General features: G+C 58.1%; 2 protein-coding genes across 3 annotated transcripts in view; one reads left to right on the forward strand and one right to left on the reverse strand.

The window, feature by feature from the left end:
* LOC119696545 overlaps nucleotides 1–6,131 on the reverse strand; it is a 62,989-nt gene extending 56,858 nt beyond the window's left edge. The window contains exons 1-4 of the mRNA XM_038126287.1: nucleotides 5,761–6,131; nucleotides 5,584–5,692; nucleotides 4,315–4,359; nucleotides 2,848–3,088 (exon numbers count right to left, since the gene is read on the reverse strand). Of these exons, the coding sequence (XP_037982215.1) occupies nucleotides 2,848–3,088; nucleotides 4,315–4,359; nucleotides 5,584–5,692; nucleotides 5,761–5,940 (575 nt within the window). The 5' untranslated portion in view covers nucleotides 5,941–6,131. The remainder of the gene's footprint in view (nucleotides 1–2,847; nucleotides 3,089–4,314; nucleotides 4,360–5,583; nucleotides 5,693–5,760) is intronic.
* Nucleotides 6,132–7,516: 1,385 nt separating this feature from the next.
* Nucleotides 7,517–13,543, forward strand: LOC119696634 (PHD finger protein 1-like). Of its 2 annotated transcripts, none has more exons than XM_038126434.1 (4): nucleotides 7,517–7,817; nucleotides 10,826–11,003; nucleotides 13,018–13,099; nucleotides 13,229–13,543. In XM_038126434.1, the coding sequence occupies exons 2-4, from the start codon at nucleotides 10,881–10,883 to the stop codon at nucleotides 13,456–13,458; spliced, it is 435 nt and encodes a 144-aa protein (XP_037982362.1). In that variant the 5' UTR covers nucleotides 7,517–7,817; nucleotides 10,826–10,880; the 3' UTR covers nucleotides 13,459–13,543. The 2 variants fall into 2 exon arrangements, with proteins under 2 accessions (XP_037982362.1, XP_037982363.1); XM_038126435.1 differs by having other exon boundaries at nucleotides 10,869–11,003.
* Nucleotides 13,544–13,804: the final 261 nt, after the last annotated feature.

Below are 13,804 nucleotides of genomic sequence, written 5' to 3' on the forward strand. Positions count from 1 at the left end.
TCCATAAAATGGGGGAATCCCGGATTTTGGGGGAGTTCAAGGTGTTTTGGGTGAGTTTCTTGAGGGGTTTTGGGGTAATCCGGGGATTATGAGACATGTTCAGGAGGGTTCTGAGGGAATTTTGGGGATCGTGAGGGGATTTGGGGAATTTTCAGGGATTTTCCGAAGGGTTCTGAGGGAGTTTTGGGGATCGTGAGGGGATTTGGGGAATTTTCAGGGATTTTCTGAAGGGTTCTGAAGGAATTTTGGGGATCCTGAGGGACTTCGAGCCCCGGCTCTGCTCCAGCTCCTCCCGGCACTGCGACACCTCCAGCTCCAGGGAAACAACAATCCATAAAATGGGGGAATCCCGCATCTTGGGGGAGTTCAAGGTGTTCTGGGTGAGTTTCTTGAGGGGTTTTGGGGTAATCCGGGGATTATGAGCAATGTTCAGGAGGGTTCTGAGGGAGTTTTGGAGATCGTGAGGGGATTTGGGGAATTTTCAGGGATTTTCCAAAGGGTTCTGAGGGAATTTTGGGGATCCTGAGGGGATTTGGGGAATTTTCAGGGATTTTCCGAAGGGTTCTGAGGGAATTTTGGGGATCGTGAGGGACTTCGAGCCCCGGCTCTGCTCCAGCTCCTCACGGCACTGCGACACCTCCAGCTCCAGGGAAACAACAATCCCCAAAATTGAGGAATCCCAGATTTCAGAGGACTTGGAGGCATTTTGGGTGAGTTTCTTGAGGGGATTTGGGGAAATTTCAGGGATTTTCTGAAGGGTTCTGAGGGAATTATCTGGATTTTTAGGGGTTTTGGAACGATCGGGGGAATTTCAGAGATTTTCAGAAGAGTTCTGAGGGAACTTTGGTGATCCTGAGGGAGTTTGGAGCAATTTATGGAAATTCCAGGGATTCTCAGAAGGGTTCTGAGGGAATTTTGGGGATTTTGAGGCGTTTTGGAGCAGTTCAAGAACATTTCAGAGATTTTCAGCAGGGTTTTGAGGGAATTATGGGGATCTTTAGGGGTTTTGGAGCAATCAGGGGAATTTCAGAGATTTTTTGGAAAAGTTCTGAGGGAATTTTGGGGATCCTTAAGGGTTTTGAGGGGATTTGGGGAAATTTCAGGGGTCTTTGGAAGGGTTCTGAGGGAACTTTGGGGATCTTGAGGAAGTTTGGAGCGATTTGTGGAAATTTCAGAAGTTCCTGAGGGGTTCTGAGGGAATTTTGAGGCGTTTTGGAGCAGTTCAGGGACATTTCAGAGATTTTCGGAAGGGTTTTGAGGGAACTTTGGGGATCTTTAGGGGTTTTGGAGCAATCAGGGGAATTTCAGAGATTTCTTTGGAAAAGTTCTGAGGGAATTTTGGGGATCTTGAAGGAGTTTGAGGAGTTTCAGGGTAATTTCAGGGATTTTCAGAACGGTTCTGAGGGAATTTTGGGGATCTCGAATTTCAAAGGAAAACTCGGGGGGAATGTGGGATAATTCGGGGGACTTTGGGGGAATTGCAGGATTTTTTGAAAGCCTTTAGAGGAATTTCAAGGGGATCTTGAGAAGATCCAGAAAAACTCCCATTTTGAGGATTTGGGGTGAATTGGGAATTTTTAAGGAAGGTTTTAAGGAAGATCAGGAGGGATCTTGAGATGGATTTTGGGGGTTTTTTTCAGCATTCCCGCTCCCTCCAGAGCAGGATTTTAAGGATTTTTAAGGATTTTGGGGAGTTTTTGACAGATCTGGTGCATTCCTCACCCAACTCTGGAGCTGAGGCTGCTCGCACAGCACGCGTGCTCCCTCACCAGGGGAATTTGGGGCAGATTGGATGATTTTGGGCAGGCTTTGGTGGATTTTGAGGAAGTTTTGAGGGATTTGGGTCAAGTTTAGATGCATTTTGAGGCAGTTTTGAGGGATTTTGAGGCACTTTTAAGGGATTTGGGTCAGGCTTTGATGGATTTTGAGGCACTTTTGAGGGATTTGGGTCAGGCTTTGATGGATTTTGAGGCACTTTTGAGAGATTTTGGTCACTTTTGAGAGATTTTGGTCACTTTGATGGATTTTGAGGCAGTTTTGAGGTATTTGCATCAGGTTTTGATGCATTTTGGGGCAGTTTACTTGATTTTGGTCAGGTTTCAATGGGTTTTGCTTCAGTTTTGATGGATTTTGGGGCAGCTTGGATGGATTTTGCGACAGTTTGGATGATTTTGGTTAAGCTTTGATGGATTTTGGGGCAGCTTGGATGGATTCTGGGGCAGATTTGATGGATTTTGGGGCAGTTTGGATGAATTTTGATGCAGTTTTTCAGGATTTAGGTGCATTCCTCACCCGACCCTGGTGCAGAGGCTGCTCTCGCAGCCCTCGCTCTCGCCCAGCTCCCTCAGCAGGGGCTGTGGGTGGGTTTGGGGCAGTTTTGGATGGATTTTAAGCGGATTTTGGGGCAGTTTTTCAGGATTTTGGCTCGTTCCTCACCCGGCCCTGGTGCAGAGGCTGCTCTCGCAGCCCTCGCTCTCGCCCAGCTCCCTCAGCAGGGGCTGTGGGTGGGTTTGGGGCAGTTTTGGATGGATTTTAAGCGGATTTTGGGGCAGTTTTTCAGGATTTAAGTGCATTCCTCACCCGACCCTGGTGCAGAGGCTGCTCTCGCGGCCCTCGCTCTCACCCAGCTGCCCCAGCAGGGGCTGTAGGTGGGTTTGGGGCAGTTTTTGGTGCAGTTTTTCAGGATTTAGGTGCATTCCTCACCCGACCCTGGTGCAGAGGCTGCTCTCGCAGCCCTCGCTCTCGCCCAGCTGCCTCAGCAGGGGCTGTGGGTGGGTTTGGGGCAGTTTTGGATGGATTTTAAGCGGATTTTGGGGCAGTTTTTCAGGATTTAAGTGCATTCCTCACCCGACCCTGGTGCAGAGGCTGCTCTCGCGGCCCTCGCTCTCGCCCAGCTGCCTCTGCAGCTGCTGCAGGCGCTCCCTCAGCTGGCGGTTGCCGCTCTCCAGCTCCCGTTTCTCGCTGTCCAGCCCCTGCAGCCGCTCCCGGGCCTGGCCCAGCGCCTCCCGCAGGTCCCCGACCTGGCCCCGCAGGTCCCACGGCGGCCGCTTGGAGGCGCCCTTGGCGCTCGCCGTGCTGGTGGCAGAGCCTGGGGACACGGTGGGGGGTTGGGGACGCTCGGAGGGGAGCGGGGACATCGGAAGGGGACATGGGGAGGGGGAGTGGGGACACCCGGGGGCTTGGGGACATCAGGGTGGAGCTTTGGGGATGTCGGGAGGGGCTTGGGGACATCGGGAAGGGGAGTGGGGACATCGGGAGGGGGAGTGGGGACATCGGGAAGGGCTTGGGGACCTCGGGAAGGGCTTGGGGACATGGGAAGGGGACTGAAGATGTCAGGAGGGGCTTGGGGACATCGGGACGAGGCTTGGGAACATCGGGAAGGGGAGTGGGGACACCAGGAAGAGGACTAAGGACATTGGGAAAGGTCTTGGGGACATCGGGAAGGGGAGTGGGGACATCAGGAAAGGGACTTGGGATATGGGAAGGGGCTTGGGGACATCGACGGGGAGCTTTGGGGACCTCGGGAGGGGACTGAGGATGTCAGGAAGGGGAGTGGGGACATCGGAAGGGGACATGAGGAGGGGGAGTGGGGACATTGGGAATGGGAGTGGGGACATCCAGGGGGGCTTGGGGACATCGGGGGGAGGCCTGGGGACATTGGGGGGGAGTGGAGGTGTCAGGAGGGGCTTGGGGACATTGGTGGGAGCCCTGGGGGCAGGGGAGAGGTGGCCCTGGGGACATCTAGGGGGTGTCAAAGGGGACCCTGGGGACATCAGGAGGGGATCCTGGGGCACAGGAGAGGGACTTGGGGACAGGAAAGGGGGGGCTTGGGGACACCAGGGGGGGCTTAGGGACATTGCTGGGAGCCCTGGGGACACTGGGGACAGGGGAGAGGTGGCCCTGGGGACACTGAAGGGGTGTGAAAGGGGACCCTGGGGCCATCAGGAGGGGATCCTGGGGCATGGGAGAGGGACCGGGGGACACTGGGGACACCAGGAAAGGAACTGGGGACAAGGGAGGGGCACCTTGGGGACACCAGGAAAGGAACTGGGGACACTGGGGACAAGGGAGGGGCACCTTGGGGACATCAGGAAAGGAACTGGGGACACTGGGGACAAGGGAGGAGAGCACTGGGGACATCAGGAACGGAACTGGGGACACTGGGGACATCAGGAAAGGAACTGGGGACACTGGGGACAAGGGAGGGGCACACTGGGGACATCAGGAACGGAACTGGGGACACTGGGGACACCAGGGAGGGGTTGGGGACACTGGGGAGGGGTCCTGGGGACACCGGGGGGTCTCGGGTCTCACCTGCCCGAGGAGCAGCTGCCCCTGACACCGCCTTCCGGGGGCCATCTGGGGACACGGGGACATCGGGGGGACATTTGGGGGGGTTTGAACCCCCCAGCATCCCCAGGTCGCACGGACCCCCCAAAGCCTCCTTCAAAATCCCCCAAATGTCCCCAAAGCCCCTTCAACCGCCCCAAATGCCCCCTTAAATCCCCCCAAATCCCTTAAACGGCCCCAAATCCCCCCAAAACCCCCTCTAAATACCCCCAAAGCCCCTTTAACCGCCCCAAATGCCCCCTTAAATCCCCCCAAATCCCTTAAACGGCCCCAAATCCCCCCAAAACCCCCTCTAAATACCCCCAAATCCCCTTTAACTGCCCCAAATGCCCCTTAAAATCACCCCAAATCCCTTAAACAGCCCCAAATCTCCTCGAAACCCCCTCTAAATGCCTCCAAACCCCCTTTAACTGTCCCAGACCCCCTCTAGATCCCCCAAACCCCTTTAACCACCCCAAATGCCCCCTTAAACCCCACCCAAAATCCCTTAAACCCACCCAAAATCCCCCCGAAACGCTCCCTAAATGCCCCCAAATCCCCTTCAACTGCCCCAGACCCCCTCTAAATCCCCCAAATCCCCTTTAACTGCCCCAAATGCCCCTTTAACTGTCCCCAAAGTCCCTTAAACGGCCCCAAATCCCCCCAAAACCCCCTCTAAATGCCCCCAAATCCCCTTTAACTGCCCTAAAGCCCCCCTTAAATCCCCCCAAATTCCCTTTAACTGCCCCGGACCCCCGCTAAATGCCCCAAATCCCCTTTAACTGCCCCAAATGCCCCTCTAAATCCCCCAAATCCCCTTTAACTGCCCCAGACCCCCTCTAAATGCCTCAAATCCCCTTTAACTGCCCCAGACCCCCTCTAAATCCCCCAAATCCCCTTTACCTGCCCCAAAATCCTCTCTAAATCCTCCGAAAATCCCCTTTAACTGCCCCAGACCCTCTCTACATCCCCCAAATCCCCTTTAACTGCCCCAAATGCCCCTTTAAAGCCCCCAAAGTCCCTTAAACGGCCCCAAATCCCCCCGAAACCCTCTCTAAATGCCCCCAAATCCCCTTCAACTGCCCCAGACCATCTCCAAACCCCCCAAATCCCCTTTACCTGCCCCCAAAACCCCTTTAAATCCCCCAAAACCCCTTTAAATCCCCCAAAACCTGCCCCGGATCCCCTTTCCCTGCCCCAGACCGCGCTCTAACACCCCCGCACCGGCCCCGAGCCCCCCCGCCGCCCCGGTACCGTTCTTGCCGGCGGCCGCGGCGGGTCCCAGGGTGCGCAGCGGGGCCCGGAGCGGGGCCTTGGGCGCGGCCTTGGCGCCGCCGGGCCCGAGCCCGGTCCGCGATCGTTTCTGTCAGGGGACAAACGGCGTCAGGCGGCGCCGCGGGCGGCGGGAGCCGCGCGGGGAGCGCTCCGCACCTGCTGGGGAGGCGCCGCGGGCGGGCCCTCGGGCGGGCCCCGCTTCTCCTGGCCCCGGGCCACCGGCAGCCGCGAGAGCCCCGGGCGCGGGCCCGGGCGCGGCACCGGGAGCGCAGCGGGACCGGCCTGAGGCGCCGCCGCCATCTTGTCCCGCGCGCCTTCAAACCGCCGCGCGCCCATTGGGCCCCGCGCCGCGGCCAATGGCGGGGCGAGCTGCGAGGGGAGGCCCCGCCCCCGCCGAGATCGGCCAATGGGAGCGCGGGGCGCCGTGAGGGAGGGAGGGGGTTCGCCCGCCAAGGGGGTAACGGCTGCGGAGGGGCGGGGCTAATGTGGTGGGAGAGGGCGGGGATTGGCTGAGAGGGGAGGGGCGGGGTTTATGTGGTGGGCGTGGCCACGTGAGGCAACTGCTCGTTATGGTTGTTCGGGACGGAGGCGTGGCCTGAGCTCAGGCCCCGCCCACAGCGCGCGGACACCCCCAAATTTACCCAAAATATCCCCAAACTACCCAAAATATCCCCAAATTTACCCAAAATATCCCCAAATCCTCCCAAAATATCCCCAAATTTACCCAAAATATCCCCAAATCCTCCCAAAATATCCCCAAATCCTCCTAAAATATACCAAAATATCCCCAAATCCACCCAAAATATCCCCAAATTTACCCAAAATATCCCCAAATCCTCCCAAAATATCCCCAAATTTACCCAAAATATCCCCAAATCCTCCCAAAATATCCCCAAATCCTCCTAAAATATACCAAAATATCCCCAAATCCACCCAAAATATCCCCAAATCCTCCCAAAATATACCCAAATACCCCCACATCCGAGCAAACCTCCACAAATCTTCCCAAAATATCCCCAAATTCGCCCCAAATAACCCCCAAACCACTCAAAATATCCCCAAATATCCCCAAATCCACCCAGAATATCCCCACATCCGAGCAAACCTCCACAAATCCTCCCCAAATATCCCCAAATTCCCCCAAATCACCCAAAATATCCCCAAATCCTCCCAAAATATCCCCAAAACCACGCAAAAGATCCCCGAATTTGCCCAAAACCTCCCCAAATCTACCCAAACCTCCCCAAATCCTTTTCAAATATCCCAAAATCTGCCCAAAACATCCCCCAAACCACCCAAAAGATCCCTAAATTTGCCCAAAATCTCCCCAAATCCACCCAAACTTCCCCAAATCCGCCTAAAATATCCCCAAATCTGCCCAAAATCCACCCCTAAATCCACTGAAACCTCCCCAAACCCATTCCAAATATCCTCAAATCCGCCCAAAACATCCCCAAACCCACCCAAAACCCCCCCAAACCCGCCCAAACCCCTCAGAGCCCCATTTGAACCCCCCAAAGCCCCCCAGAACCCCGCAGTCCCCCCCAAACCCTCCCTCAGGCTCCCCAAATCCCCCAAATGCCCCAAAAACCCCAAATTCGCCCCCAAATCCCCGCGGCCCGAGGGGCGGGGCGGAGGGGGCGGGGCCTGAAAATCGGTGGGCGTGGCCTAGACACGCAGGCGTGGCCTCCGCTGCCCATGGGACGCTGATCGTTAAATGGGCGTGGCTAACCACACTGTGGGCGTGGCCTATACTGTGTGGGCGTGCCCCCACCCTCTGCAGCAGCGGCTGCGGGCGCGCTAAGGGGGCGTGGCCTGCTGCACAATGGGCGTGGCCACCCGCCATGGGCGTGGCCTGAGCGCGGCGGGGCAGCCCCGGCCGCGGGGGGGGTGGGGGGGGGGGGGGCGGATTTTGGGGGCGTTTTTGGGGTCCCGGCGGCGGCCCCGCCCCCTCTGACCCCCGGTGCGGCCGCGGGGGGGCCCGGGGGGGGTCCCCGGGGGGGTCCCCGGTGCCGCCGTCCCTCGGCCGCCCCCCCCCGGCCCCCCCCCCCGCGCCGCCGCTGCTGCGTCACGGCCCCGCCGCCGCCGCCGCCGCCCGCAGCGGCCGCTCGGGGGCCGGGCCGGGGGCGCCGCGACCCCCCCGGAGCGGCAGGAGAGCCTCGGGACCCCCCCGCTGCCGGCGTGAGACCCCCCGGAACCGGACTGCCCCCAACGTAGGGACACCCCCGCGCGAAAGGGACACCCCCCACGGGAAAGGGACACCCCCAAACAGAGGGACACCCCCCCACGGGAAAGGGACACCCCCAAACAGGGACAGGCCCCCCCAAACGGGACACCCCAAATAGGGACACCCCCAAACAGCGACACCCCCCCACGGGAAAGGGACACCCCCAAAGAGGGACAGGCCCCCCGAAACGGGACACCCCCAAAGAGGGACACCCCCAAATAGGGTCACCCCCCCATGGGAAAGGGACACCCCCAAACAGGGACACCCCCCCACGGGAAAGGGACACCCCCAAAGAGGGACACCCCAAAGAGGGACAGGCCCCCCAAACGGGACACCCCAAATAGGGACACCCCCCCATGGGAAAGGGACACCCCCAAAGAGGGACACCCCAAACAGGGACACCCCCTCACGGGAAAGGGACACCCCCAAATAGGGACAGGCCCCCCAAACGGGACACCCCAAACAGAGCGACACCCCCCCACGGGAAAGGGACACCCCAAATAGGGACACCCCTAAAATAGGGACACCCCTCCCCCCAAAAAATAGTGACAGCCCCGAAAAATGGGACACCCCCAAAATAGGGACAGCCCCACAACAGGAAAGGACACCCCCAAAAATGGGCACACCCTCCCCAAAAACGGGACGCCCCCAAAATAGGGACACCCCCAAAAAGGGACACCCCCCCTCGGGAAAGGGACACCCCCAAACATAGGGACACCCCCCACCCAATGGGAAATGGACAACCCCCCCAAAAATAGGGACACCCCAAAAATGAGGGACACCTCCCTCCCAGGGGACCCCGCCCCCTATACAAGGGACACCCCCAAAATGGGAGCCACCCCCCCGCGGGACACCCCAAAACGGGACTGCCAAAAAATGGACAGCCCCCCCAAAAAGAGACAGCCCCCCCAAAAAGGGACAGCCCCCCAAAAAAAGGGACAGCCCCTCCAAAAAGAGACAGCCCCCGAAAAAAGATACAGCCCCCCCAAAAAGGGACAGCCCCCCAAAAAAGAGACAGCCCCCCAAAAAAGGGACAGCCCCCCCAAAAAAGGGACAGCCCCCCAAAAAAGGGACAGCCCCCCCAAAAAGGGACAGCCCCCCAAAAAAGAGACAGCCCCCCCAAAAAGGGACAGCCCCCCAAAAAGAGACAGCCCCCCAAAAAAGAGACAGCCCCCCAAAAACGAGACAGCCCCCCAAAAAAGAGACAGCCCCCCAAAAAGGGACAGCCCCCCCCCAAAAAAGGGACAGCCCCCCCAAAACGGGACCCCCACGATGGGACAGCCCCCGCCAAACTTTAGCCCCCCAAAATGGGACCCCCCCAAAGGTGGACACGCCCCCCCGAACCGGACACACCCCCCCGGTGGGACACCCAAAAAATGAAGCCCCCTAAATAGGGACTCCCCCAAACAGGGACCCCCAAACTGGGAACCCCCAAACTGGGACCCCCTAAACTGGGACCCTCCCCAAACTGGGACCCTCCCCAAACTGGGACCCCCTCAAACTGGGACCCCCAAACTGGGACCCCCTCAAACTGGGACCCCCCCAAACTGGGACCCCCCCAAACTGGGACCCCCTCAAACTGGGACCCCCTAAACTGGGACCCCCCAAACTGGGACCTTTCCCCAAACTGGGAACCCCCAAACTGGGAACCCCCCAAACTGGGAACCCCCCAAACTGCACCCCTCCCCAAAATGGGACCCCCTAAACTGGGACCCCCCCTCCAAACCAGACCCCCCCAAACTGGGACCTCCCCAAATGGGACCCCCAAACTGGGAGACCTCCCCAAACCAGACCCCCCCAAACTGGGAATTCTCAAACTAGGACCCCCCCAAACTGGGACCCCTTCCCCAAACTGGAAACCCCCCAAACTGGAAACCCCCCCAAACTGGGACCCCCCCCAAACTGGGACCCCCTCAAACTGGGACCCCCCAAACTGGGAACCCCCAAACTGGGACCCCCCAAACTGGGACCCCCTAAACTGGGACCCCCCAAACTGGGACCTTTCCCCAAACTGGGAACCCCCAAACTGGGAACCCCCCAAACTGGGAACCCCCCAAACTGCACCCCTCCCCAAAATGGGACCCCCCAAACTGGGACCCCTTCCCCAAACTGGGAACCCCCAAACTGGAAACCCCCCAAACTGGAAACCCCCCCAAACTGGGACCCCCCCCAAACTGGGACCCCCTCAAACTGGGAACCCCCAAACTGGGACCCCCCAAACTGGGACCCCCTAAACTGGGACCCCCCAAACTGGGACCTTTCCCCAAACTGGGAACCCCCAAACTGGGAACCCCCCAAACTGGGAACCCCCCAAACTGCACCCCTCCCCAAAATGGGACCCCCCCAAACTGGGACCCCCCCTCCAAACCAGACCCCCCCAAACTGGGACCTCCCCAAATGGGACCCTCAAACTGGGACCCCCAAACTGGGAGACCTCCCCAAACCAGACCCCCCCAAACTGGGAATTCTCAAACTAGGACCCCCCAAACTGGGACCCCTTCCCCAAACTGGGAACCCCCCAAACTGGGACCCCTTCCCCAAACTGGGAACCCCCAAACTGGAAACCCCCCAAACAGGAAACCCCCCCAAACTGGGAACCCCCAAACTGGAAACCCCCCAAACTGGGAACCCCCAAACTGGGACCCCCTAAACTGTAAACCCCCAAACTGGGACCCCCCCAAACTGGGACCCCCCCAAACTGGGACCCCCTCCTAAACCAGACCCCCCCAAACTGGGAACCCCCAAACTGGGAACCCCAAACTGGGAACCCCCAAACTGGGACCCCCTCCTAAACCAGAACCCCCTAAACTGTAAACCCCCAAACTGGGAACCCCAAACCGGGACACCCTCCCCAAACTGGGACCTCTCCCAAACTGGGACCCCCTCCTAAACCAGAACCCCCTAAACTGGGGACCCCTCCCCAAACTGCCCCCCCCCCCCCCCAAACTGGGACCCCCCCATACCAGACCCCCCAACCTGGGACCCCTCCCCAGCCCCCCCCCATTTTTGGGGTGCCAGCGCCGCCTGGGCCCCGCAGCCCCCGGGTGCGATGGAGGCCGCCGAGGGGGGGGCGCCCCCCCAGAGCCCCCCGAAGCCCCCCCAGATCGGGGAGGGGCAGGACGTGCTGGCGCGCTGGACGGACGGGCTGCTCTACCTGGGCGTCGTCAAGAAGGTGGGACCCCAAAACACCCGGAAAGCACCCCAAAAATGGCCTGAAACAGCCCCAAAATCAGCCCTGAAACAGCCCCAAAAATGGCCTGAAACAGCCCCAAAAATGGCCCTGAAACAGCCCCAAAACTGCCCAAAACCAACCCAAAACCTGCCCTGAAACAGCCCCAAAAATGACCCTGAAACAGCCCCAAAATGGCCCAGAAACAGCCCAAAAATGGCCCTGAAACAGCCCCAAAACTGCCCAAAACCAACCCCAAAAATGGCCCTGAAACAGCCCCAAAACTGGCCCTGAAACAGCCCCAAAAATGGCCCTGAAACAGCCCCAAAAATGGCCCTGAAACAGCCCCAAAAATGGCCCTGAAACAGCGCCAATAATGACCTGAAACAGCCCCAAAACTGCCCTGAAACAGCCCCAAAATGGCCCTAAAACAGCCCAAAACTGCCCTGAAACAGCCCAAAAATGGCCCTGAAACAGCCCCAAAAATGGCCCTGAAACAGCCCCAAAAATGGCCCTGAAACAGCCCCAAACAGCCCAAAATACCTAAAATAACCATCCCCCGAAAAAATCCCCAAAATCAGAGCAAACCCAACCCCAAAACAGCACAATCAGCCCAAAATGAGTGCAAACCCAGCCCCAAAACAGCCCCAAAATGGCCCCAAAATGATTGCAAACCCAGCCCCAAAACAGCCCCAAAATGATTGCAAACCCAGCCCCAAAATGGCCCCAAAATGGCCCCAAAATGATTGCAAACCCAGCCCCAAAACAGCCCCAAAATGGCCCCAAAATGAGTGCAAACCCAGCACCAAAACAGCCCCAAAATGGCCCCAAAATGATTGCAAACCCAGCCCTAAAATGGCCCCAAAATGGCCCCAAAATGATTGCAAACCCAGCCCCAAAATGGCACCAAAATCAGCCCAAAAATAGCCCCAAAATAACCCCAAAATAACCCAAAACCAGCCCCAAAATAACCCCAGAACAGCCCAAAAATAATCCTAAACCAGCCCAAAAATAGCCCCAAACCAGCCCAAAAACCAGCCCCAAACCAACCCCAAAGCAGCCCAAAGCACCCCAAAACACTGCAAAACCACCCCAAAACCAGCCCTGAAACTCCTTAAAACACCCCAAAACCACCCCTAGAACTCTCCAAACTCACCCAACCACCCCAAAAACACCTCTAAAATCCCCAATCCAGCCCCAAACACCCCAAACCAACCCACAACTCCCCTAAAACAGCCCAAACGGCCCCAAACCAACCCTAAACACCCCTAAAACCCCAAACCAGCCCAAAATTCCCCTAAAACCCCAAACCAACCCAAACCACCCCTAAAACAGCCCCAAAACCACCCCTAAACCAGCCAAACCAGCCCCTAAAACACCCCAAACCAGCCCCAAACACCCCTAAAACACCCCTAAAACAGCCAAAACAGCCCCCAAAACACCCCTAAAACCCCAAACCAACCCTAAACCACCCCAAACCAACACAGAACTCCCCTAAAACAGCCCAAACAGCCCCAAACCACCCCTAAAACCACTCCAAACAGCCCCAAAGCAACCCACAACTCCCCTGAAACAGCCCAAAACCACTCCCAGAACACCCCAAAAACATCCTAAACCACCCCAAAACAGCCCAAAACAGCCCAAAACACCCGCTAAAACACCCGAAACACCCCTCAAGTCCCCAAATCAACCCAAAACAACACAAACACCCAAAACACCCCAAAATAACCCAAAACACCGCTCAAATTCCCCAAAACACCCCAAAACACCCCAAACACCCCTCAAATTCCCCAAATCGACCCAAAACACCCCAAACTCCCCCAAACCAGCCCCAAAATCGGCCCAAAGCAGCCAAACCCAGCCCCCAAACCACCCCAAATCCCCCCCAAAATCCCCCAAAATGCCCCCAAAATCCTCCTCAATCCCCTCCAAACTCTCCAAAATCCCCCAAATCCCCCCAAAATCCCCCTAAACCCCCCCAAATCCCCCCAAAATCCCCCCATCCGGGCTCGCGCAGGTGGACGCGCCCCGCCGGGGCTGCCTGATCCAGTTCGAGGACAATTCCCAGTTTTTCGTTCTGTGGAAGGACATCAGCCCCGGTGAGCCGGAATTCCCAATTAACCCCCTCATTAGCGGCTCATTAGCGATTGATTGGCCCTTTATCGGCGCTTAATGAGCGCTTAATGAGCGGGTAATTAACGGCTCCGCGCCCTGCTGGCGCCCCCCAGCGGCCGTGCCCGGGGACGACCCCTCGTGCTGCGTGTGCGCCGGGAGCGCGCGGAGCGCCGAGAACGCGCTGGTGCGCTGCGGGAAGTGCGGCCACGGTCAGGGAAAACGCCGGGAAAACACCGGGAAAACACCGGGAAAACCGGGGGGAAAACCCGGGGGAAATGGGGAAAAAATCCCGGGAAAAAAACCCGGGGAAAAACGGGAAAAAAACGGGGGGAAACGGGGATAAAACCGGGGGAAAATGCCGAGAACGCGCTGGTGCGGTGCGGGAAGTGCGGCCACGGTCAGGGAAAAACACCGGGAAAACACCGGGAAAACACCGGGAAAACCGGGGGGAAATGGGGAAAAAATCCCGGGAAAAAAACCCGGGGAAAAACGGGAAAAAACGGGGGGAAACGGGGATAAAACGGGGGGAAAATCCCGAGAAGGCGCTGGTGCGGTGCGGGAAGTGCAGCCACGGTCAGGGAAAACACCGGGAAAAACGGGGGGAAAACACCGGGAAAACCGGGGGGAAAACCCGGGGGAAATGGGGAAAAAATCCCGGGAAAAAAACCCGGGGAAAAACGGGAAAAAAA

Source organism: Motacilla alba, unplaced genomic scaffold, assembly GCF_015832195.1.
Source record: "Motacilla alba alba isolate MOTALB_02 unplaced genomic scaffold, Motacilla_alba_V1.0_pri HiC_scaffold_34, whole genome shotgun sequence".
Classification (NCBI taxonomy): Eukaryota; Metazoa; Chordata; class Aves; order Passeriformes; family Motacillidae; genus Motacilla; species Motacilla alba.

Bases quoted from the DNA above. Each gene is read 5' to 3' on its own strand.
- LOC119696634 (XM_038126434.1), top strand. From the start codon at position 10,881: ATGGAGGCCGCCGAGGGGGGGGCGCCCCCCCAGAGCCCCCCGAAGCCC. The intron at 11,004-13,017 runs GTGGGACCCCAA...GGGCTCGCGCAG, and splicing joins ACCTGGGCGTCGTCAAGAAG to GTGGACGCGCCCCGCCGGGG. The intron at 13,100-13,228 runs GTGAGCCGGAAT...GGCGCCCCCCAG, and splicing joins GTGGAAGGACATCAGCCCCG to CGGCCGTGCCCGGGGACGAC.